This window comes from Mycteria americana, chromosome Z, assembly GCF_035582795.1.
Source record: "Mycteria americana isolate JAX WOST 10 ecotype Jacksonville Zoo and Gardens chromosome Z, USCA_MyAme_1.0, whole genome shotgun sequence".
NCBI classification, from domain to species: Eukaryota; Metazoa; Chordata; class Aves; order Ciconiiformes; family Ciconiidae; genus Mycteria; species Mycteria americana.
This window is the reverse complement of record NC_134396.1, coordinates 4466039-4491618: the sequence shown is the minus strand read 5'-3', so window position 1 is coordinate 4491618 and position 25580 is coordinate 4466039. Positions and strand designations below refer to the sequence as shown.

The window sequence follows — 25580 nt, the reverse complement described above, 5'->3', positions numbered from 1 at the left end:
GCAAGTGTCATTTGTGAATCTGACTTCCTTTTATTCAGCCTGTTTTGCCAGCTCATCTCTGAAGAGGATGATGATTAAGAACTGAGATGAAAGAGCGTACTGGATCCCCCTTGACTCTGCCGTACCCTGGCCTGCTACGTGTTAAAGAGACCTCCTATTTTCTGTCTGCTGGCTTCCACGCAAGCGACACCAGAGATGCTCAGGGCATCTGAGCTCCAGAGCTCGGCTTCTGGAGATGTTTGAGAGTTGAGGGTTACAGTCAACCTAATGAAAAACAGATAGGAAACGTGTCATTTGAACATCTACTGGAGTTGATTCCTAAGGGAAATCCCAAGTCCGCCTAAGTTTTCGGAGCTCTGTCGTTTGAAGCTTTCTGATCAAACTATATGTTTCCCAGAAGCAAAGATTTAATCACGCACAAGCTACTGGGCTCAGTGCCAGGGGTGACAGGGTAAGATGATGCATAGCTAGGCAGAATGGTCTAGTGAGTCTTTTCACAGCTGTGAGCCTATAACCGCAAACTGCTCTGCTTGTTCTGCCACGGGGGTATCCTATCCCCCATCCCAGGTACTTTCTGTTTTGCTTTAACTGCTTTAGGTCAGCAAGACACTGTCACAGGAATTCAGAGTGGTTATTTTTAACTTGCTGTCCCATTAATTCCCCTTCCTTTAGATATCTGGCTTGTGGTCTTACGCTCTCAACAGAGGCTTCATTGGTCCATTTCCCTTTTTGGAGAAGCTCTTAAGGAAGAAAAAGTCACCATGCAGGACACCACCCAGTCACTCCTCATGCCAGTGATCTGTCTGAGTAGCTCTAACCAGCACTGAATATCTTCCAAGTAGCGAAACATTTGGTTTCTAGAGGTATGGAGTTTGCAGTTCTGGGGAAGTGTTTACCAGGAAGCATTTCACAACTTTCTGTAAATTACAGACAAGATCCTCAACTCTGCTGATTTCTTATTCATTGAGACATTGTTTCTTTTTCCCTAATGCCAGTTCACACTGCAGCAACAGATGGGGGAGAAGCTTGGTAATTTCCTGTGACTGTAACACAATTCACAGTTTGCTCATGGCTTCTAACACAAGGCACTTGTACCAGCCGCTGCTTGCTCAATTTAAACATCCAGGGAACTAGCCTGAGTTGATGGTCATCAACATTCTTTCTTAGATGTGGAGTAATTATTGTATACAAGCTGATGACAGAAAATAACCTTATATTGAGTGATAAAATTTTAATTACATAAAGTAGAAGGTTAAAAATGTTTACAATCATCAAGGACAGCAGTTAGAGAAGTAAATTACAGAAACCAGCTAATGAAGTCACCTGGTTTGAGAAGCATGACGACTTGGCATGGAATAAAGAGTGGTATGGAATTTTTTTGTTCACTGAGTACAAAAGCTGTCTGAAACTTGTGTCCTGAATAACGTGTAAATATTTTAGGAGATGACTCCAGCCCTCAGTGGTTGTGTAACTATGGTGAGTGATACTGAGAATGAACAAAGAACCTGCTAACAGTAGTAAAAGTGGTGGATCAGCAAAGGATGCTGTGGCTTGGAGGTGAAGATGCGCATGGAAAACCTGAGAATTGTTCCCAGTTGAGACCTTACAGAGGAAACTCTAATACTTCACAAAAGGGTCTTTAGTAGTATTTGAAGGGGATTGGGGAAACAACAGAGAGGAGATGGCCCCTATGTAAAGATTAAAAATTGAACTTTAGGTGTGACGCCACAACTGAACGAGTATCTGCCTCCATGTTGCTAGACGTAGGAACAGAGGCAGAGGACCCAACAAAAAGCAAGTATAAGGACAGGCCACCCCATCCAGAATAAAGCTCGGCGGTTAAGGTATTCACATGGCTTGGAGTTCACAACCTGAGAGCTGAAAGAAGCAGCAATCAGCTTGCAGGTCTGGTGTCCAGCTGGAGGTAGTGCCACACAAGAGACTAACAAATGTACGTCACTTTCAGCGGAGAAAAAGGATCTGGGTATCTTTAGAAGGAGGAAAGTTATAGAATAAGCAGGAAGAAGGATAAAATGGAATACATATTTGCTAAATTTTTTTTGGTACCAAAGTAATCTAGTATCTCTGTGGACAAAGGAAGTGTTCTGGGTTACTTTACCAGGATTTCAATAAGTTATTTAATGTAATTTCAGGTGTGAGTATTAATTAAAGTGAAGAGGATAAGGACTGTAAAGTAAAGATTCAATAAAACAGGGAAAAATAATAGGTCATTGCAAGATAAGAGGCACTGCGCAGTAAAGAAGATATTACTGAAACCCACTGAAGTGGGTTTTAGGACCCACTGTCATAAATATTGTCATTAGGGACCTTCACAAAGCGCCAGAACGTGCCAATGACATGAACCTGGGAAACACTGCCATTGCAGTTGAAAATCAAGCTATTGCAGCAGGGTTGTGAAGACTGTCTGTGGTACCACGAAACCTCGTATTCCTGAGTACTGAGATGAGCTGCTAATGAGAACTCCCGGTATAAACTACTGTAGGAAAACAAAAAAGAAGAGCAGGCAAACCACCTGATTGTCTGCTTGCTATGAGCAGTTTCACATGTAGCAGGAGAAGTATTTGCCACATAGGTTAAATGTATAATTTAGCGTGTGTACGTTCAGAAAAGATTAATTAAAACTTGAAGAGGTGCAGAGGGTTAATGCAATCAGGAGAAGAAGGGGCATTTATTTTCTGATAAGCTAAGCTCTTTTGGACTTCTGTCTAACCTTTCAAAACACAGTTTGAGAAGGGATAGAGTTGCTGCCTATAAATACATCAGGGAATAAATGCTACCAAAAGGGCAGCCTTCACAGAGGAACAAATAAATACATTTTAATGGAAAAAACAAAGAAGATTCATAAACACTGAGGTTTTATAATAAGCCCAAGGAAGTACAGGGCAGGAGTTCTTTCCACACAGTGCTTGATCAAGTCTTGAGGGAGGCCACATAGTTGCTTTTAACAAAGGGGGATCAGACTCAGTGCCCAGGCAAGTACTGTCAGTCCTAATTTGCACATAGCTATAGGTAAAATGTTGTTCTGTTTGCTGTAATTAAAAAGATTGACTTATTCACTGCTTGAGAGAGATTGTGGCACAGCTCAGTGCTTTTGGAAGTGTTTGCCAGCTCCAAGTATCCACATTTTTATCCTGCTAGAACAACGCTACAGCTGGTGTTTGCCAGCAGCTGCTGGGGAGGTTGCTTGCCTACCTGGAACAGACTGACACAGGGATCCAGAGGCTCCTATGTAGACCTTGCCTGAAGTCAGACTTTCTAGTTTCCAGAAGTTTTGGTATTTTGAAACTCAGATTTGGAAGAAAATCTCTTAAAATTAAAATAAAATTCAGTTTCTCATTACTCAAGATTTTTTGGTTGTTTGTTTTAGTTTTTACCAATAGGTAACAATGGATGTGTAAATATTATACATTATAATTGCATCTAGAAACACAAAAATGTATATTTTAAAACCACCCCTACTAGACCTGCTAGAATTCATAGCTCCAAAGCAGCTGCCATACCACAGGGGTGGCCCTGGTCCAGGAGCTCCCAGGCCTACTGACTCCTCTGGCTACCTGCTTCCTCCAGTTTGGTTACAGAGAAGAGCAGACCAGGATCTGGCCAGACTGGGTCTAGAGCCCCGTAGCACAGGTGCAGGGGTTACTCTGAAATTAGGAACTATTATCCTAGAAAATCAAGGGACAGCAACAAGCTAATTAACACTCGCGTCAAAATATTTCTTGCCATCCTACCGTTAGGCACTGCAAATTAGTTATTTGCTGGAGATAAGCTATGCACTGTGGTGGCAGAGGGCTTGGGCAGCTGATGGTACCAGCACAACGAATGTACAGCTGTAGAGATGAAAACAAAAACAGTTGGTAGGAGACATTTTCTGCAACTTTTGCAACTGCAAAGCAGAGTCTAATATCACCTTGAAGGAAAGATTATTATTTAGGCAATTCTAACCAAATCTTAGTAATGAAATACAAATTGCAGGAGCCGGTGTCTGGGATTCACCTTGGTGAATGGCATAGATCAGCCTGGTTTCATTTGGAAGTCATGCAGGGAACTTGTAAATCATGAATAGGCACAACAACAGCACTGACGAACTAGTGCCCGCTGCTGTTACGTTAAAAGTAACAGACAATAAGCCCGCAAAAGAGCTCAGGAATTCATTCCTATATCCCGTGGGAAAGGATTACTGGTACAAATTTGAATCAGGCCCAGAGTCCCAAAGTTCTTCTAGACGTCCAAGCCTTTTCTTAGCATGAGTTAATTTTCCTGGGAATGACGTTTTTTTTCCTGAGAATAAACCCTTTTACAAGCATTTAGAGGTCACCCCTCCCCACAGCACTAGAGCTAAAACAAGACCAGCCAGCGTTTCCAGAAGCACATCCACTCCAGCTCAGCTCAGTGCATCTCGTGCCGCTGCGGATCAGAGACGCTTCCTGTACGTCGGTGCTTTGTGCCTCAGGCTGGATCCATGCTGAGCTGGACAGAGGTTTGATGCTGTGCATTTCACGATACCTCATAGCAAAGAAGGGCACAGAGCTGGGCTGCTTACTGGGACCTGACTCCAGCTGACCAGATCTCCTCTGACATAAGTCTACTAGAGGAGCCTGGGGGGACACCTTTTGGTGAGGATATTACATTGGTGTGAACCTTGTTCAGCAGGAAAAATGCTGTGCTCTTCCACTTGGCCTGCAAGACTCGTGGGATGGGGCTGTGATCCACCACCCCCGGCATTCCCAGAAGGCACATCCAGACAAAGTGCCCTGATGATGGAGTCACCTTTCATTCTAACAGTGTCCCCAGCTGCCAAGTATCATCTCTACAAAAAAGCTGACAAAGCATAAGGGATCATAGGTGGAAAGAAGACACGTGCAATTACAGCTTCTGTGATATGATATGCTCAGCCTTGAAGAGCAATGAAGAAGGAGGACGATGAAACCTAAGAAAGACAGGGCAGCAAAGGTGATGGGTCCACGATTACTCCATTTGCACAGAGTCGAAGCAGGGAATGCAGGGTCACCTCTCTGGGGAAGCAAGCAGAAGGGATATACTCAGGTGTGAGGTGAGAACCACATGGGGCTTGTCCTGAAAAAGGGATACACTGAGCCTGTCCTTTCTTTGCCATATCCAGCTGCCTTCTTCCTTTTCATTCAGGATAAAGAGCATTAATAAGATAAAACCACAGGAACATGAGAAGGAACGAGCGTTGGAATTGTGTTTTATGGTTTGTTTTCCCCCCACAGTCCTGTTTCCTTGAGCTTTGATAAATGAATGTCTTCTCATCTGATGGTTCAGTTTATCTGGTGTTGGAAGGAACAAGGTGAATCAGGATCAAGTCTGCAGTTTGGGAGTGCATTGATCCTAGCTGCAGGTCACCACCGGAGACAGGGCTCTCCGGAGAGGCCACGTGTGAGGGAATGTCTCTGGCACAGCGGAGGGCAGGAGCCCGTGGTGCCAGGTTGGCAAGGGTCAGCAGCTTGTGTTCCCAGCTGCCAGCTTTGCAGGAGAGGTTCGTTCTGCTTGGCACAAAATCCAGCCCTAGCCCCAGCAGGATCTTCTGTACCGCTTGACAGGTCTCGAGCCCTCTTGCAGTGATGGCAAGTCTGTGGATGCGGATATATTCACACAGGCTACACTGAGCATATACATTAAGGAAGGTGCTGGAATGATCAGTGATTTGGGATGGGAAACAGCTGGGCAAACTGGTTTAGCAGAGGCGTGGGGCCCATGGGGCACAGCACAGAGCTGGGACTCTAGCAGCGCCGTGGAGCAAGGAGTCCATTAACTTGTCCAATATTTTCTTGCGTGTGCAAAAATTGCATGTTTGGGAAAAGGAGTTCCCCCATTCCCTTCTGCACCACATGAAAAAATATTTTGCTGGTTGGAGTCAAACTTCCTGCTTGACGATTTTGGTTATTGTGCCGTAAATCCGCTATCCCCAGGGAGTAAGCGCTCCTGATCCCGTACGAGCTGGGATGCTATGGGCACAGACTTCACTTCACCAGGCTGGGAAGCCATGCCTGCTTTGCTCCTTCCTTGCGTGGAAACCACCCCTGTCCCCAAACATCCCTGGGGCCCCATGTGTGCTGTTTCTGATTCTGACCCTTTTGTGATGGGAGAAACAAAACCATGGGCAATAACTGAGAGGAGGTTTCACTCAAGATTTATGCAACTGCAGGATGGGGTTTTTTGTTTTGTTCTTTGTTTTTTCTTGATAATACCTGATGTTTACTGCACTTTTTTCTTGGCAAGGAGTGAGCTGACATCACCACAACTCTCTGATCTCTTCTGCGAGTTGCATTAGCTAATTTAAGTCCACCCTCATGCCATGCATCCTTGATCACACCACCTGTGCATCACTTTGCATCTACCAACACGGACTGCAATCTGCTGTTGATGTGCCCAACCACTCAGCACCATTATTGCCCCCTTGAACTCTTCAAGGCAGCCTCAGTCCCTTAGTTCCCTGAATTAGTGTCACAGCTAATTCTGTCCCATCATTGCTCATGTGCTTTTTCAGACAATTTATGAAGATGCTGAAAAGAACAAGTGCTGAAAAGCACAAAGCCCTAGTGCAGCTCCCGAGGAAGGCACCTCTGGTACCTCCCTCCCCCTTGAAAACTGACTTACCATCCTACCTTCCATTGCCTGTCTGCTTAACCATGGAGACTGGCATCTTATAGCATGAGACGGACTAAGGACATTTGGTGCAGGACCTTGTTCAAAGCTTTTTGAGATCCAGGTACACTATGTACATACACTGGGCTGCACCCACATGCTTCCTGCCACCTGTGAAGAGCAGCAGAAAGGCAAGACTTCTGCCCGGTGTGGAGTTGTGTCATCCTCTAGCCTCAATAGAAAGAAATGCTTTTGTTAACTGTATATCACTAGGAAGAGGGGACACCCACCACTGAGGCGGTCCCTCACTCCTCACTGAGGAGAGCGGACACCCACTGCTGAAGGATCCTTCACCCATTGCTGAGGAGAGAGGACACCCATGGCTGAGGGGTCCCTCACCCTTCACTGAGGAGAGGGGACACTCATGGCTGAGGCATCCCAGCCTGACACTGAGGAGAGGGGACATCCACAGCTGAGGGGTCCCTCACCCTTCACTGAGGAGAGGGGACACTCATGGCTGAGGCATCCCAGCCCCACGCTGAGAAGAGGGGACACCCATGGCTGAGGGGTCCCTCACACTTCGCTGAGAAGAGGGGACGCCCATGGCTGAGGGGTCCCTCACCCCTCACTGAGAAGAGGGGACACCCATGGCTGAGGGGTCCCTCACACTTCGCTGAGAAGAGGGGACGCCCATGGCTGAGGGATCCCTCACCCCTCACTGAGAAGAGGGGACGCCCATGGCTGAGGGGTCCCTCACACTTCACTGAGGAGAGGGGACACTCATGGCTGAGGCATCCCAGCCCCATGCTGAGAAGAGGGGACACCCATGGCTGAGGGGTCCCTCACACTTCGCTGAGAAGAGGGGACGCCCATGGCTGAGGGGTCCCTCACCCCTCACTGAGAAGAGGGGACACCCACGGCTGAGAGGTCCGAGGAGCCGACGGGGCTCCCCCCCCCGCCCCGCGCAGGGGCCCCAGGCATGTGCCGGCGGGGGGCTGGGGTAGGGGCAGCCCCCGGGGGCGTCGCGGGTTCGAGTCCCGCATCGGGCGTCTCACCTGGCCGGGCCGGGCCGGGCCGGGCCGGGCCGGGCGGCAGCAGACTTTGCCTCCAGCCTCTATAAAAGGTAACGGCGGCGTGAGTCAGAGCCGCCTCCTCCTCCCCGCCTGCTCTCACGTACGCGCGGCCGGGCGGGCAGGCAGGCACGGAGCCGCCGCCGGCCGTCCCGCACCCGCGCACTTGCTGGAGATGAACCGCGCCGCGCTGCGGGTCTCCCTCCTGCTCCTGGCCGCCCTGGGCCGCGCCGGCGCCGGCAGCGAGCACGACCAGGAGCACGGCGGCGAGGACTCCCCGCACTCCCGGGACAAAGGTGAGCAGGGGGGTCCCCCGTGTGCGGGGCACCCCGATGCATGGAGCACCCCGCTGCTGGGTTTGGGATCCCCTATACACGGGGCACCCTGATGCACGGTGCTCCCCGGTGCCTGCTTTGGGGTCCCTGGTGCCTGGGCACCCTGATGATGGAGCACCCCCATGCTGAGTTTGGGGTCCCTGATGCATGAGGTGTCCTCATGCACGGGGTTCCCCCCTTGCTGGGTTTGGGATCCTCGATGCATGTGGCATCCCAGTGCATGGGGTGCTGGATTTGGGATGTCTAATGCTTTGGGGGGGTCCCCAATACTGGGGAGCTCTCCTCTTGCTTGGTTTGGGGGGGCTGCTGTACCTCCTGCTGCACCCTTGTTAGGGGCCCAGGTGTGCCCCCGGTGTGGGGTGCCCCTGTGGGGCTGTGCCCCCGCCCGCATCGCCCAGCTGCGGGAGCTGCCCCCCCCAGCACGTCCCTGCCTTTGTCCCTGCTCCCGCCAACTCCTGTGCGCCCGACCCCTGCCCAGGGGCTGGGGGGCCCCGCCTTGTGTGCAGGCCTTTTCCCCCGTTAAGTCCCTCTTGCATCAGATTAGGGGGCTCACGGCTGCTGGTATGGGGGTAGCTGGAGCTGTGCAGCAAGTTGTTCCTTGCCGGAACTGCCCAGAGGGTCCAGCCCCGGACCCCGGTGTGGTGGGATGGCGGCTGGTCCCCTTTGTCCTGCAGCATGGCCTCTCCCCAGCGGGGTCTGCTGTGCCTGGCCCTGCATCCACATTGTGCCCCCACAGCCCAGCCAGGACGTGGTCCAGCCCTGCTGTGGAGTTGGTGGGGGCCTTCCCCATGGCTGGCAATGGGGAACGGGAGACATGCCTGAACTCAGGGCTGGGTGGTGTTTTGTGCTCCCCCACCCTGAGAGCTGTCTTGCTGGCGGCATGAGGGCTTTCAGATTTCAGGGTCACTGTTTCAGGGGAAAAGTCCTGCGTCCTTGGTCTTGGTCCCTTTTCTGACTGGGGACTGTGGCGCTTCCAGGGCTCAGCAGGAATTTTGGGGCAGTGCCATGCATTTGCTCGCGTGGGGCTGAGTGCTGCACTGGGACGTTCCTGTGTCTGGCTACACTCCTCATCCCAGCATTGCCTGCGGGTTTGTTTCCCGGGCTCAGCCTCATAGCGTGTCCTTGGTTTTGCCTCTTATAAGGTATTGCCCTGACCTGTGCCAGGACAGCTGCCCTGTGGTACGGACCAGCAATTGTTTGGTGCCAGGAGCTGCTTTTGTTATTGCAATGAATCACAGTTCTTACCAGAGCTGCTCTTGCCGGGCTGAGCACTGGACAGAGATGGGGATGCAGATGGTCCTTGCCACAGAGATGAAGTAACCCAGGCCACAGGGTGGGAGGGTATCAGGCCTTCAGCATACCGGTGTCGTGCGCTGGCAGCAAGCAGCTGGGCACCGCGTGGGGTTCGGGACGGGTGGGTGGAGAGATTGGGATGGAGATGGGAAAAGGAGGAGAAGGGTGGGTGGTGGCAGGGAGATAGGTAGGGAACAGGCAGCCTGGCCCGTGCTGTATCGCTGTTAGAGGCTGAAGATCTGCTCCCTCACAGGACTCCAGCCAGGTCTCAGCCGGGACCCACCAAGGCTTCTGCCAGGCACTAGAAGCTGCGTGTCTCAGCACCGCTGCCGGCCGATGTGCTGGCTCCCTCTTCCTCAAGGCTTATGCACGAGGCAGGGCTGGTGGCCGCCCAGCCCTGGGCACTCAGCACAAGCCGGGGGGTTGTCACTGAGGCTTTGCCATGGGGTTGCTCTCTGAGGAGCCTCTGGCTTGCCCAGAGACCTGAGTCCTGTGTTACGGGTGTCTTTGGGAAACAGTAACTCCCTTTCCCACTGCAGCCTGTTTCCTCTCTCCCTCCTATTCAGACCTGTCCTCTGTGTCCGCTTCTTGCTAATTCCCCGATTACCTTTTCCTGCAGCTGAACCCACTTCTCTTGCCTAATACCCCTTATTCAGCTCATTTCTCAGCTCCAAGCACTGATCTGTCCCTGGGATTTCCCCATTTTTATCCCTTCAGCTGGGATGGCCCTTTCTCTGCAGCACTCTGCGATTGTTCCTTCTTTCCCCTGGTACTTGCTGAGGCAATTGGGTTCACAGGGAGCATGAATGTGCCCTGGAGTAAAGCCTGCCCTATGCCTTTCTCCACCCAAACCTTGCCCCTCAGGAGGGGGAGCTGGCCCAGTCTTGGGCCTCGCAGCCCGAGCAGTCCTCCCCCAGGAGCACAAAGAACAATCCCTGCGGTGACCTGTGCTACCAGTGGCAGATTAAAGGCTGATCCCGAAGGCTTGCTGTGGGTCAGAGTTTATAAACACAAAGGGGTTTTAATGCAGCCGGGCTTGGGAGGGATCAGTACCCCCAACAGGCAGTGCACGGGGTGGTGTCCTGGGCTGAAAGGACACGGGTGCTGCATGGGGTGTGTGTCTGGATGGAGAAACCAGGGCTGTGCTGGTGGAGGTAGGGCTGGGATGGCAGAGCCCTCCTATAGAGAAGGTCCTCATGGGGCTTGGCAGAAGGATGCTTAGGTTATGCACCCCGCTGCCCAGACCCTGTGCCTGTGCCATGCTTGCCACAGACTGGCCTGGGGAGCCAGCTGTAGGCAGCGTGAGCACAGGGGGACAGCCCAGGTACTGTGATCAGGTTATTGCTTTCAAGGGACATGGTGCTTGATGTGTTCTGTAGGCTGGGACCTGGCTGCTTGTGGCCGGTCCCTGCTTTGGGACCGGCACTCTGTGCATCTTTGCGTGTCCTGGTGCCTCCCAGGTCCCTGAGCATCAGGCATAACACCACGCTTTCCCTCCCCTCTGGGCCACGAGCTCCACTGGTCCCCCCACAGCCTGGGACTGATCTGCAGACAGGGGCTTCTTCCTTGGGGGCATTGCAAGGTCGTCCTGCCCTGGCATCTCCTGCAAACCAGCCTCATCCCACAGGGCTTTGACCTGCGTCTGGCCCAGGGCTGGGTCCCAGTGAGGAGGGGAGGCTCTGGCAGGATCCCAGTGCTCCCTGTGGCTGAGCACAGGGCATCGTGTGCCCAGCCGATAAGAGAGCAGGATGTCCGAGCTAGAAGTGAGCTTGCTGCCCTGCCCACCACATGCAAGCCATCGAACTTCTCCTGGAGTGCCAGGCAAGCAGGGAGCACCGATGGCCGCATTGCTGCCAGGCAGCATCCATGCTGTGAACGGCGCATGTGTTTCAGTGTTGTCAGGTGCCCTGCAGCAGCTTCAGGCTGTGTACCCCCTAAAATGTGCACAGCTGAGGATGGAGGGGGCAGTCACATAGGGCAGACCCTCTGGTCTCCCTCCTTATTGCCTGGGTCTGCCGAGGGGTGCCTTTTGCTCTGTGCAAATGATCCTGAGTCCCTCGGGTGCGTGGTCCCCGTGGTGGGAGCAGCCTGCTGCATCGGTGCCTTTCCTACATGGGAGTAGCAGCGGCCTGCGGTTGTGCTGGCTCCTCACCCTGCCAAAAGCTGCTCCTACCCTTTCTCCTGGGCTGCAGGACATGCCGAGCAGCACGCTGGTAATGGCAGCATCTGCTTGAACTCGGCAGGAAAGTGTTGTTGGATGGTGTTGGATGTCAAGGAGGGAAGGGAGCTGGCGCTTGCGGCAGCGCCGGTATCCCAAAATGGGAGGGCCGAGAGGGAGCGAGCAACAGGGGGAGAAAGCACGCAGGAGGGAGCAAGTGAAAAGGGGGAAACTGCTGGATCGCAGGCTGCTGAGGGAAGGGGGGTGGCATTTAGTGCTCAGCTGGACCCGGGGGGCTCTGCGTGGCTGAGCACAGAGGCTTTCTCGCCTGCAAAGGCAGGCAGGTCCTGTTGGTACCCTACCCTGTTTTCCTGCTGCGACCCCTGCAAGGAGACCTCTTTTTGCATGTTATCTCCCAGTGTGCTCATCGCAGCAGCAAGGTGGTTTTCCCTCCACATTTTTGGGAGTGCTTTGCAGTCCCTGCCGGGGCTGTGGGTGCTCAGAGGTAGGGCAGAGCATGCAAAGAGCTGCAGCACCCACTGTCGAGGTGCAGCCACGTCTGTTGTGGTGAATGGCAGCAGTTCAGCAGAAAGACCTGGCACCGCGCAGCTTTCCATGAGAGAAGACGTGTCTGTGGGGAGTGTGGGAGGCAGGCTGAAATTATGCAGATCAACATTTGGGCTGGGCAGTGGGTTAATGTTCATGGCAAAGGGCTGCAAGATTACAAATGCCTCCACGTGGAAGGGACTGGAGTATTGCAGGGCTCCTTTGAGCCACGCTGGGGTCAGGGCAGATGCTGAGAGCCTGACCCAGGCTGGGCTCACCTTGATGCTCTCTTGCATGTGCCAAGGGGACCCAACCCTGCACAGCTGGGCTTGCGAGATGCCTCTCCAAGTGGGTGGCCTGGCTGTGCTGTAGCTGCGCCCAGATCCAGAGGATGGGGAAACACACTTGGGTGGCTTCAGCGCATGGATAAGTGCTCGTGGGTCCTCTTGGCTCTGATGCCAAGAGACTGCCGGGGAAGTCTGTTGTGTTGGGATGGATCAGACTGACTCCTGGGTGCAGCTGCAGGCTTCGGGGTGTTCAAAAGTGCTGCGCTGAGCTGGTGGGACGCTGCGAGGACGGTCTGGAGCCCCCTTGGCTGTGGGAACAGACGGGTGCGGGGGGACGTGGGAGCCTGGGGTGGGTGGCACGGTGCTGACACAGCAGGGCAGGTGCTATTGCTCAATCTACGATATGATGTTTGAGTTGCTTTCTGTCAAGGCAGAGTCCCTGGAGGTTAGCAGAAAGTGGGGTGCTGGGGCGGGCCGTGCCAGTTGAGGCATGTGCAGCGAGCCAAGGCACTGCATGCCAACCCCGGGCTGCTGTGCCTTGCCTGTGCCAGGGCTGCCCCGATGCGAGTGCCCCTTGTGGCAGGCTCCCCATGCTGATAGACACCCTTGTGCTGCAGGAGGGGAGTCCTGCCTAGGAAGCAGCAAAGATGGCTCTTGTGTGCAAGCCATGACCACCTTGTGCAGAGAGTGCCAGGTGGGGCAGGGTAGTGGGGACGGGGTGGGGAAGATATGGGGTGTTCCCAGAGGAGGGTTGGTATACTCTGGATTTTGGTACATAATCAGTGTCTGGGGAGCAGGTAACCTTTGTGTGAGAAAGGTGGGCAGGATAAATCTCAGCTTGCTGCACCAGAGCTGGGTGCATCGCAGGGCAGTGCCATGCAAGCAGGCATGGAGAGGGCACTGCAGCCTGTCCCGGGGCACACGTGTTCCTGCCTGATGCAGGCAGCCATGGCTTGCCCAGCCATCTGCTTGCTGCCTCTTCTTCATATGCCTTTGGGAGTACCCCATGCCTGGGCAAGTGACTCCCGAGCATCGGTCCTGAGTGTTGGAAGTGCTGCAGAGATGAGTCACTGGTGATGCTGGAGGAAGCCCCAAGGCTTGTTCGCTTCTCTGGAACTTCTGGTCCACCTAAGCACCTTCCAGCCCTTCCCAGACTGGTTTTGCTGTGGCCATCCACTCTCCAGGGCAGCAGCTGCACCAAAGGCCCCCAGCAGTGCCCATGCCTGGATCCTCACTGAGAGGAGGGCAGGATCCCGCTGGGCTTGGGGCCTCGCATAGGACATCTGGGCCTGGGAAAGCGTGCCTCCTCCGTTCTCACCCCTGAGCTGGAATCTGCTCCTATTAATAGCAAGTGGCTGTCGATGGCTGTTGTCAGCGGCAGGGATGGGGACCAGAGCAGCGCCTGCTGAGCCCTTCCTGCATCTCAGCCACACTGGCAGGCATTTGGTCCCACCAAGGGACAGAGGTAGTATCAGGGCTGGCCTGCACCTGCTAAATGCTCCTCCATGTCCTTGCACCCTGGGGAGCTGATGGAAGCAGGTGTAGATGCTGCCCCTTGCTGCTGGGTGCATGCACCCCTTCGCTGCAAGCCTGTCCCAACCTGGCACCCTCCGCTCCTGCCCTCATGGGCTGGGATGTGCCAACAGCCTGTCTGCACGGACGAGCATGCTGGTACGGACAAGTCAGAGGAGGCGCCCATGACTTACCTGTTGTGCCAGTCAGGACAAGGGCATAATCCTTATGGGCTATGTTTCCTGCTTGGGGCAAATCCAAACCCTGCATCCCTTTGCCTGGAGCTGGTTGCATGCAGAAGGGCTGGTGAGAGGCAGGGTGTTTGGTTGGGGGCATCTGAGGAGAGGCTTTGGGGTACCTCTAAGGCCAGCTCCAGTGGTGTGCCGGGAGCCTGGGCTTTGCTGGCAGCTCTGGAGGAGAGTGATGGTGTGACGGCCCGTGTGTGGAGCACCGTCATACCCTCAGGACCTGCCCCAGGAGGGCTTTGCTCCCTCTAGATCTGCACACTGGGGACGCCCCAAGCCGTGGGAGGCTCAGGGCACATCCTGCCCTGCGGTGGCCACTGTGTGCCCCAGGGGTGACATGGGACGCGCAGAGGTCCTGGCACGGGTTCCCCCATCCTCCCTCCTGCTTTTCCTAGGGAAAGGGTTTGCGCGTGGTGGGACCCTTATGCAGCCCTGCGTTGGAATTTGGGTGGTCGGGTGAGCTGGGGCAGGGGGGTGCCAGGACAGGAGCTGGGTGTTTGGTCTGGCACATTTTCCTGTGGCAGTCTGCCTCCATGGTAGAGGCACTCGCTGATGAGGAAGATGAGGTTTTGGTGCTCATTTGCTTCCTCTACTGTGAGTCCCAGGGCTGCTTTCCCCGCTGGGAGGAGGGTGTCTGCACGGTGCAATGCAGCTCGCTGCCCAAACTCCCTGTGCTGTGGGAGCTGCTCTTCCCCACACCCCCTCCAGTGCTTCAGCATCGCAGGAGTGCCACCAGGACAGCCGCTTCCCTGGCTGCTCTTGCTTACAGAGCCTGAGCAGGGAAGCTTCAGACCTGCCTCATTAAGTGCTTTGCCTTGGGACAGTGGAAGGTTTTGGCTGCTCCGGAGTAGCTGCAAGAGCCCTGGTACAGCTGCTCAGTGACGGAAGCCAGCATGTCTGATTTTTCCATTATAAGGATGATAACAAAGCATCAAGTCTTGGGATTGTCCCTCTGGCCAACAACTGCAGGAGACCTGGCCCTGCTCAGAGGAGGCAGTGCCCTCTGGGAGCATCCCCCTCACCGTGGCATGGGGAAGAGTGGGAAAGTGAAGGCAGGAAGGGGGATTGAAGGCAGTGGGAGCCCAGAGACCTGCTGCCAGGGCTGGAGCGCTGCCTGGCAGAGGTGCATTTGCTGCCAACCTTTCCCTTCCATTCATGTGGGTTTTTTCTCTTCTTTTTTTTCAAGGTCCTGGTCACAGTCACTGGAGCTATGAAGGTAAATACCCTGCAGTTACTCCTGCTTTTTTTCCTACCACTGGGCAGACCCTGGGCAGGAGCCAGCTGCGGTTAATGATTACAGGGCTCCTGTGCGCACTCCATGGCTCACCCTTCCCTCCTGTCTGACCCTGACACTTCAGCAGTGCCCAAACCTGGGCACAGATGGGCTGAAGAGCCGGGGGTTGCTCTGATTTGAGCAGGAAGCAGCAGCTCCGCCGAGGGTTTCCCCAGCCCCCTGGGTGTGGGGGGATGCCCCTCGGGGCTGGGCTCCTCCCTGAACGGGAGCTCCCCTGATCCTGTGCCAAGCAGGGAAGCAGGCTGGGCTCTCCAGGCTGGACTTGCAGCCCGCACTGGGACTTTGACCTGCCCAGGGTTTAGTTTGTGTCCTCACCTCTGTCCTCTGTCACCCTCCCTCCCCATCCTGCCTGGCCCTGCCCTCCCATCATGGCTTGGGGGGTTTCTCCACAGCCCCCATGGTGGGCATCACTGCAGTGCTAGCACCAACACACCCCTTACAGCTGCGGCGGTGGGCCAGGCCCCAGCACCCTCACTCTGCTCGGGACCAGGGGCTGGCTTGGACCTGCTAACGCCCAGCTCCATCTTCATGGGGGTCCTGCAAGCGGCTGGGCTGGGGACAAGCCTGGGTTTGCACTGGCCCAAGACATGCTAGAAGCAGCCCCCTGCGGAGCAAGGGGAGGTTTCTGGGGCATCAGCCGTGCTTACCCCAGCTATGGCACTGGGGAGAGCTGACGGTTTAAGCAGCCACGCCAACATGTGAGCTGGCCCTTCCCAGGGCTGTACCGGTGCGGTTAACAGCTGGGAACTTGTCAGACCTGTGGCTGTGGGCTCGTGTGATCCCAGCAGCACTGTGGTACCTTGCTCAAGTAGCAGCGCGGGCGAAGTGGTGGGTCAATACCTGCCACAGGCCAGGCTGTGCAAGGCAGCAAGCGTGTGATGAGCTGCAGAGCAGCAGCTCCTCGGCTTGCCAAGTCCACTTGTAAATGATCTTCTCGCGCTCTTCCCAAACACCCCAGAAATAGACTTTCCTGGCAGCTCACCACGCTCCGAGACCTTTCCTGATACAGCTGCATGCAGTCACATGGTGGCACAGAGCTGCTCCCAAGCGAACTTGATGGAAACTAACCTTACATGCATGGCTTATTCCCTGGCCAGTGCCTGTCCCCTTCCCCACCACCCACCAAACCTTCTTTCTGGTGGGCTCCTTGCCTGGGCAGTCTCAGTGGCACTCCCTCCCTTCCTCTTCTTACCAGAGCAGGAGCACTGGGGTGAGGACTACCCAGACTGTGCGGGCACCATGCAGTCGCCCATCAACATCGACGTAGCCAAGACCATCTTCAGCCCCCAGCTGCGGCCGATCCAGCTCTCTGGCTACAGCCTGCCTGCCAAAGAGAAGCTCAAGCTGAAGAACAATGGGCACACAGGTGGGTGCAAAGGCACAGGCAGGGGCTGGAGCACAAGCACAGCCCGCTCAGCCTCTCCCGGCAGGACCAGGCTTCTCCGACACTCTTCCTCTGGGCTCCGGGAAGGGGATTCTCTTGCAGGCTTCAGTCGTGTTGCCTTCAAGGGCAAAAGGGAAGCATTAGGCTGTTGAGCCTTTACAAGTCCATGTGCTTTCCTGGCTGGAGGGGAGAAACCAGGAGATGGAGAACTTGCCATTCACTGCCTTTGGGAACTGGCTCCAGGAATTTGTTAAAACCCACATTTCCTTTAAAAAAGTGTCCCTGGTATTTCTGATCAGGTTTGCAGCCACTGGTTCCTCCCCTGCATTTCACTTGGAAAGGACTAGTCAGTCTCTGATGTGACTTAGCCTTTAAGGTACCTACCTCTCAGTCTTTTAGGACACAACATTGGCCAACTTCTTTAAGTCTGTGCTTCAGGATGCTATCTCAAGATCTTAAGAAATTTTTATAGGTCTTTTGTTTCCCTTCTCCAATTTTAGAACGTTTTTTGGAAAGTCTGGGCACAACTTATTCACATTATTTTAGTATCAGTCTCATCATGCCAGATATGGAGGAAAAACACATCTCCTTCCCACTCACCACCCCACAGCTGGGGGTGGTGGGTCCTGGTTGCTACCAGCTTTTTCTGGGAGTAAGCCGAGTGTTTTGTGCACACTGGTGTCTGCCAGTCCCTGAGCTAAGAAAAGGCGGTGGAGAAAGGGACTTAAACTCGTTGATGGTGTGGTAAGGCACCTCCTTGCCCTGGTAGCTAGCGAGATGGAGCTGACCTGTGTATGCAGCAAACTCAACAGGTTGGACTCGCTGTGCATGGTCAGATCAGCCGCGTGGTGCATGCATAGAGCTTTATATTATGGCCTCCTGCCCTAGCATGCCTGCAGAGTTAAACGAGTTGAGCTCAATAGTTGCTATTTTAGACACCCTGGCATCTGGTGTTGCTTGGTGTTTAGAAAAGCAGTCAGAGCATTTTTGGGGCGGGGGGGAGGTAGTTTCTCACATGCTTATAAGATGCCTTTTTTTATTCTGGCAACTACAGGTCTGCTTTATGAAAAGCCATAAATAAATAAAAAGTTGCAAGTCCAGTAAGATATTTGTACAGTGACTCTTTGTAATAGAAAGTGTATACGCTGTATAAGCTTTTTCAAGGGCCTGAAAATGACTCAGGTAGCTAGTAGAAGGAATACATTGATTTAGATATAAAGAAGAAATGTAAAAGCAGATAAATTCCCAGGGAGGGAGCAGTTTCCCACTTCCCATATTTGAGTTTTGTATCTCTGAACCCAGTGGCAGGGAACACGGGAGAGGACAAATGACTCATCACAGCCCTGTTATGTGGTTAATCCTGAATCCGTGCCCTAGCTTGGTGATGTGACTAAGGGACTCTTCACCTATAAAGAAGGAGGAAGAAAAAGAGTTGATATTAAAAATGAGGAAAAGGTGCTTAGAAGGATAGGACAGCCTTTCTCAGGGTCCAGGGATGCTCCTGATATTTTTGCCGTGTGTCCAGGTAACTCAGTGTCCTGGTTTCAGCTGGGACAGAGTTAATTTTCTTCCCAGTAGCTGGTATAGTGCTGTGCTTTGGATTTAGGATGAGAATAACGTTGGTAACACACTGATGTTTTGGCTGTTGCTAAGTGGTGTTTACACTGGTCAAGGACTTTTTCAGCTCCCCGTGCTCTGCCAGGTGCACAAGAAGCTGGGAGGGGGCACAGCCAGGACAGCTGGCCCCAACTGGCCAAAGGGCTATTCCATACCATATGGTGTCATGCCCAGTATATGAACTGGGGGGCATTGGCCGGGGGGGTAGCCGTCACTGCTCGGGGACTGGCTGGGCATCGGTTGGTGGGTGGTGAGCAGTTGTATCACTTTTTTTTTCCCCTCCCTTGGGTTTTGTTCCTCTCTCTCTCTTGTTGTTTTCCTTCTCATTACAATTCATTATTATTACTATTATTTTGTTCCAAGTATTAAACTGTTCTTATCTCAACCCTCAAGTTTTCTTACTTTTGCTCTTCCGATTCTCTCCCCCATCCCACCAGGGGGGAGTGAGCGAGTGGCTGCGTGGTGCTTAGTTGCCAGCTGGGGCTAAACCACGGCTACTAAGCACCAGTACCTTTTAGACTTGCCACACTGCTGCATGAGTCCAAGATAGCTGCCTAAACCAACTGAAGTAAAAGGCAAAACTAAGTATGTATTTACTGTACCTAAAGAGGCAAAATTTTAGCTCTAAATGCTTTCAAAAGATTTAATGCTTCTGTGCCACCAGCTCTAGTGCTGTCAGGCACTCACAGGCTGCTTTATTTGAAAGGTCCCAGCTCGCCAAGCACTGCAGCTCTCTCTGTCCAACTGCCCTGCTCTCGTAGGTATTCACCTCTCTGCCAATATCTTTCTCCATGAATTTTGTCCACAGTATCTTTATATTATTCTCACTTATTGAATAAATTGTTGGATAACATTTGGCTTGGAGCTGGCCCCTGGGAGTCTCTGCAGAGGGGCTCTTCACTTTCCAGCATTTTCATAGCAGCTGTGTTTGATCTATTTACTGAGGTGTCGTAGAACCTGAAGTCGAAAGTTGAACCCTGCCACATTGGCACAGCTCTGGGTATTGACTTGCCCATAGCCTCATGATAGATGGAAAGCAAGTTTGTTTGTTGTGACCAGTTTCCACAGGCCAAGGGGGACTCTTTCCCTTGAGACATCTCCTCTGCGTACCTGTGGCATGGACTGGGCTTTGTGTTTTACTGACTAACCTCTTCCTTCTGCCTCTGCAGTTGTCCTCGAGCTGCCCGAGTCGCTGGCCATCACTGGTGGTTATGCCCAGCAGTACCGAGCTGTGCAGCTGCACCTGCACTGGGGCTCCCCATCAGGACCTGGCTCTGAGCACACCGTCAACGGGCGCCGCTTTGCTGCAGAGGTAAGGAGCCCTCGGGGCGGTGGATGCATCCTCTCCTCTCTTGGTGCTGGGCAGGGAAGGTGCTGCAGTGCTGTCTTGCTCCTAGCCCGTGGCCCTGGTTGTCGCTGGATGAATGCTGTAACCCCTGGCCAGGATCCCTGCTCCCCGGGCAGCTCTGCAGCAGCAGAGTTCAGTGTAGGAGGCCATGCTTTGGTGCTGAGCCGGACTCATGCTGCAGCCTGCGGTGCTGTCGTGGTTTAGCTTCAATCAGCAACTAAGTACCACACAGCCGCTCGCTCGCCCTCTCTGCCCCGGTGGGATGGGGGAAAGAATTGGAAGGGTAAAAGTGAGAAAACTCATGGGTTGAGATAAAGACAGTCTAATAATTAGGAAAAAGAGGAAAAAATTATATATAAAAATAATAATTAAAAATTGTAATGAAAAGGAAAACAACAAAAGAGAGAGAGAAATAAAACCCAGGGGGAAAAAAAAAAACAAGTGATGCAACTGCTCAGCACCCACTGACTGATGCCCAGCCAGTCCCTGAGCAGCGATCGCTGCCCCCCCGGCCAACTCCCCCCCAGTTTCTACACTGAGCATGACAACATATGGTATGGAATAGCCCTTTGGTCAGTTTGGATCAACTGTCCTGGCTGTGCCCCCTCCCAGCTTCTTGTGCACCCGGCAGAGCATGGGAAGCTGAAAAGTCCTTGACGTAGTATAAGCACTGCTTAGCAACAACTAAAACATCAGAGTGTTATCACCATTATTCTCACACTAAATCCAAAACACATCCTAACACTATACCAGCTACTGGGAAGAAAATTAACTCTATCCCAGCCGAAACCAGGACAGGTGCAGAGGCGAGGAGGAGACCACCCTCCAGGATGCTCTGCCCGCGAGTGTGCTGGGGCTGGCTGCGTGTGAGCAGTGCAGCCTGTCCCTGCGCTGCAGCCTGGTCCTGGGCTGATGGAGCAGGAGCTGCGGCGGTCCCCGGGCTGAGGGAGCCAGCTCCCCGGGCGGCTGTGAGCAGCCTGCTTTGGGAGCTGCAGGGACTGTTTACTCTGTACACACTGTCCTCCTGCTCTGCCAGCTCCCATCTGGTTTTACCTCTCCTTCTCTAGCTGCTCTCCTCAAACTAAGCCCAGCTCTGCAGTACAACCCCCCAGTGTCTAGGGCAGAGTGCTGGTCTGCTGTTCCTGACCAGGGAAATTCCTGCGGGCAGACCTTCACGCTTGCTGCTTTGCAGCAGCACACTTTCTCAGTCCCACCAGCACATTCCCCTCCTAGGAGGGGTGCTCATCACGGGTGCATGTCTCCCCTGGCCCTTGCTCTGGCAGGCTGGAGCCCTGTGGGGGTGAGCACCTCCCAGAGGTGCCCATCCTGCACGCGGATTGCATGTTTTCCTTCCAGATCCATGTGGTCCACTACAACACCAAGTATGACAACTTTAAGGAGGCAATGGTACACCCAGATGGCCTGGCCGTACTGGGAGCCTTCCTGGAGGTGAGTCCCAAAGATCAGCTCTGGGTGAGAAGGGGTAGAAGCAGGGGGAGGGTGGGACCGGGGTGGGCAGAGTCAGGCACAGTTCTGGGGACTGCCAAAGGTGCAAATGCTCCCGGGGAGAAGGGGGGAGAGAGGGCAGTCCAGAGGGCAGAGCAGCCCTGGTAGGAGGAAGGGGTCACAGGGATAGGGTGCCTCTCACAGGGAGCAATACCCCCCCGCTGGCACTGCCGTCACGGCCGGTCTCTGTTTGTCCCCTGCCCTTGTCATTACTGTGGGGTCTCTGTGTTGCAGGTTGGGCCAAGGGAGAACCCATACTATCAGGAAATACTTGAGCATCTGTACGAAATCCAAAGAGAAGGTAAGGCCCTGTCCCACCTAGTACTTGTCTCAGGGGCTGCAGCCCAGAGGAGAAACCCACTGCATGGCAAAGAAGCTGCAGCAGGCCTTTGCCCTGTGTGTGTGAGGAGGGGAGCATTGCACAGCTTGTACAGAAACAGTTCTCCAAGGTGCCCTCTGCTCGCGCGGTGCTTTCCCCTGCCTTCAGGGCAAACCCACTGCTCTTTCTGCAGTGCACCAGTGGCAGCAGCGTGGACCCTGGCACATGCAGTGCCAGGCTGCCCATGATCTCCATGCTGGTCCTGCCCGTTGTCCTCCAGGGGGTTGCCCAGGTCTCACTCCCATGCTGTTTCTTCTCCCAGGTGAGGAAGTCTTGGTGCCTGGATTCAACATTGCAGGTCTGCTGCCTGCCAACCTGAAACTCTACTTCCACTACAACGGCTCTCTGACCACCCCTCCCTGCTACCAGACAGTGAAGTGGACAGTCTTCAACCAGACCATGCTGCTCTCTCACGACCAGGTCCGTCAGGGCAATGAGCTCCGTGCTGGGTCTTGCCCAGCCTCTCCCTGCAAGCGTGCACCGTCCGTGCCAGTCCCCTGGGGCTCGCTTGGCTCCCAAAGGTGGGATGCAGCCTGCTCTGCTCACGCCGTTCTCCTTCCAGATGTCAATGCTGGTGATGAGCCTGAGAAACGACAATGACAAACCTCTGCAGAACAACTACCGGCTGGCACAGGACCTGCATGGGCGACGCGTGCTGGCGAGTTTCCAGACCACCCTCATTTCGGCAAAGCAGCTACCTTCTGGTAAGGAGCGCATGAGCGTGCTCAGGCTGCACCCAGCTGCAGGGATGCAGAGATGGGGAGAGGAGCAGGAGTCAAGGCTTTGCATCTGTTACAGAAATGCAGCATTTGCATGGGTTAGCCCTGCCCGGCAGGTGACTTACAGCAGCACTGGTCTTGGGGTCCTGCTGTCCCCCATTTCTGCACTTCTCTCACCCTGCCTGGGGAAGATCGGTTTCTAGGAACTATTTTGTCCTTGGTCTTGCAGAAATAACGGTAGCAGGACTAGGGGTTGTATGGTCAAGGGCAAACAGCTAGGTCCTACCATCCCAGCTAGCTTCATCCCCAAACACAATAGCTAAATTCAGTAGGAGCTGCAGAGGTACAGGCTTGGCAGCAAGTACCCCACCACCAAACCCTGCGGGAAGGGCAGTGCAGGGGACTCCTTCTGAAGGCTGCGCTCTGCCAGCGGAGCCACGCAGCCATCCTGGCCGGGCCCACGGTCCCCTGCCTGAGGCACCCCTGTCTGCCTGTCCTCTATTCGTCCACGAAGGCCTTTCTTGCGTTGGTGGTTTCCAGCGATGAGTAGAAATTCCTGTTAATCCTCAGGTGTGACTATCGCTTTGCATCACTGAATTCTTGCCTGTTGCTGCTTTCTGAGGTCACTGGGGTTTTTCTGTCCAACATCCTGTTTCTTTTCTGTTTTGATGGCATTTCCTACATCTTGTGTCAAGGTGACTAATAGAAACCTCACACGGGCTTGGTCCCAGGCCCTTGGGCAATGCCTCAGGAACCACACACCGCAGTGCAAGGCGCTTCCCTTCCCTGTCCCACCTGCAGCCACGCTAAAGGCTGCAGGCTTTTAATCACTGTGGTCTTCAGCCTGGCTAGCAGTTTCCCATGTGGCACTGCATCAAATGCTTCACTGAAGCTGGGAGAGATAAAATCTACTGCATTTTCTTTGTCTAGAATATCACTTATCAAAGAAGGATATCAGGTTAGGCTAGCATGCTCTATCTTTGGTAAACCTGTTAGATATTTTATCATATTTTTCCATTTACCTCCAAGCCTTTCTTTTACCACTTTCTTGCAGAAGCTGTTCCAAAGCCTCAAGCCGCCAAGGCTGGGGTGAGGGGGGGAGTTGCCCAGCTCACCTTTTTTTTTCCTTTCCTTATTTGCTATTTCTAGCCAACAACCCCCACCTTAACAAAGCCGTAAAGCCCTTGTTCCTGGAGTGCCAGGACACTGTCCCAGTACTCCTGGATGAGGTTACTGGTCCCCTGCCTTGCGTGCATGGGGTTGTTGGGGTTTTCTCCCCACCTCAATGCTGATAACTGCCTTCTTTAGCCCTGGGGTTGCTGAGCACCAAGATGGAGTGCTGTGGGGTCACGTCTCACTTCGCTTGCAGCTGCACCTCCTGCACCCACGCTTGTTGATCTTTCCCCAGTCACCCCCAGTTCAGGAGAGCCGCTCCTGCCCCTGGCTGCTGGGCGAAGGCGGCGGCTTCCCCGCAGCCGTCGCGCAGCTGGATACAGCCCGCAGATAGTGCCACTCTGCGCTCGACACCTGAGCCGTGTACAGATGATAATGCAGCTGTTTAAAAGCCATGCTGTCACACCGGATAAATATTTGCCTGGCACGGCTCCTGCCCAGCATGTACAGCCACCAAGCCATCCCTGCGTGGGGTGCCCTGCCAGCAACGGTCGGCTGCCTCCTCCCGAGGAGCTGCTCACCATCTCGCTGCCGGCAACTCTGCCCACAGTCGCTGCCTGCTGGGTTCACCCCATGCCCCTCTCTGGGGTCTTCTGTGGGGTTTGGTGCAGTCATGGGGTGCTGAAGGGCTTGGCACCCTGCCTGCCTGCTTCCCAGCTGGCGGCAGCAGCGATGGGGGAGTTTCTGGCTGGGCTCAGCGAGGCTTTTGTGTGGGCTGTGGTTCAGGGATCCTATTTTTTCCCTCCTTCCCTTGATGCTTCTGGTGGGGCGTCAAGGCTAGGCTTCCTGCAGCAAGATGCTGCAAGCTTCTGGGGATCTGGCAGGCAGCTCTCCCCTGCCTGCTCATGGGTGATGGGGAGTCTTGCAGGCAGCCCTGCTTTGGCAGCACTGCCCACAGCCCTGCAGACTTGACACTTCCCTCCCCAAACACCTTGGGCAACCTCTTGACTGCACTGTCTCTCTTCCAGGTAGGGACGGCTCAGCAGCAGCAGGTAGGTGAGGGGCTGGCCCGAGGGAGGGGAAGGCGGCCGGGGACTGTACCTGCCTGGGAAGGGGGGTCTGGGCCCTGGCAGCCATGTGCTGAGCTGGGGGGCAGGCAGCCACGGTGGGTTCGCAGAGCTGCCCTAGCATCCGTGCAGCTGGCTCTCACTCTCTCGTCTTTGTCTCCTTTGCAGAAGAACACTCCAGTTCTTCGTTTCACGCAGGTAAGCGTGCTCAGCTGAGGCTGCTGCCTTGGTGTCCTGTCTGCCTTTGGGCTACCAGCCTGCTCCAGCCTTGCCCTATCTCCCTTGGCTGGTAGCTGCAGGGGACCATCCCCAGGGTAACGTGCCTGTGCTTGGCTTGCAGGGGATGTGCTGGCCGTGCTCTTTGGGGTGCTCTTTGCCATCACGGCACTGGCCTTCCTGCTGTACATCTACAAGCACCGCAGCCAGAACACACGGTGAGCAATGGGGAGCTGCAGGAGGAGGGGGCCCAGGGGGTTAGCATGGGTCCAGGGTATGAGGAGGGTTAAGGGTGGTCTCTTGGGCAGTAAGTTGGGTTAGTAGGGCCCCCCCTGCCTGCTCTAACACTCCCCCTGCTTTCTCCCCCACCAGGCTGGACTCACCGACCAAATCCAAGGTCATCTACACAGCAGCCACCACCGAGAACACCGCGTGAGCCCTGTGCCTCTGTGGCAGTCCCAACCCTGCCGGTTCAGCCTGCCACCCCACCTCCCCTCACTCCCACCCCAGGCGGAGCTAGGGCCAGTGCTCCAGCACCCCTTGGCTGCACAGGGGGCCCACACCGACTGTTTGCCTGTGGCAGCATCTGGCCCCAGCAGATTATTTCTTTTTATAAAAAAAAGGTAAAAATGTATTTAAAAAAAAAAGTAAAAGCCTCCCATGGTGCCAGCCCTCTCTGCTGTCCTTGTGCAAAGCTGTGGGGCAGGAAAGGGCACCAATGGAGCTGGACCCACAGGGGAGAGGGGCATGCAGGGACCCCTTCCTGACCGGCAGAGACAGCATCGGCCTCTGTGCCCTGGGCAGAGCTCCAGAGCAAGCAGTGCAGGGCTCCTTGCACAGCCCGGCCCTGCCCTCCATCGC

General features: G+C 54.3%; 1 protein-coding gene across 1 annotated transcript; it reads left to right on the top strand.

The window, feature by feature from the left end:
- The first annotated feature begins 7816 nt into the window (after positions 1–7816).
- CA9 (carbonic anhydrase 9) lies at positions 7817–25333 on the top strand. Its single transcript, XM_075488313.1, has 12 exons — positions 7817–7996; positions 15263–15292; positions 16566–16736; positions 19541–19683; positions 21076–21168; positions 21460–21526; positions 21867–22024; positions 22167–22308; positions 24465–24488; positions 24672–24701; positions 24844–24937; positions 25092–25333. The coding sequence occupies exons 1-12, from the start codon at positions 7876–7878 to the stop codon at positions 25153–25155; spliced, it is 1137 nt and encodes a 378-aa protein (XP_075344428.1). The 5' UTR covers positions 7817–7875; the 3' UTR covers positions 25156–25333.
- The last annotated feature ends 247 nt before the right edge of the window (positions 25334–25580 follow it).

Excerpts from the sequence above, each read along its gene's own strand:
- CA9 (XM_075488313.1), top strand. The coding sequence starts at position 7,876 with ATGAACCGCGCCGCGCTGCGGGTCTCCCTCCTGCTCCTGGCCGCCCTG. Across the intron at positions 16,737-19,540 it reads GAAGAACAATGGGCACACAG|TTGTCCTCGAGCTGCCCGAG; the intron begins GTGGGTGCAAAG and ends CTGCCTCTGCAG. Across the intron at positions 19,684-21,075 it reads GGCGCCGCTTTGCTGCAGAG|ATCCATGTGGTCCACTACAA; the intron begins GTAAGGAGCCCT and ends TTTTCCTTCCAG.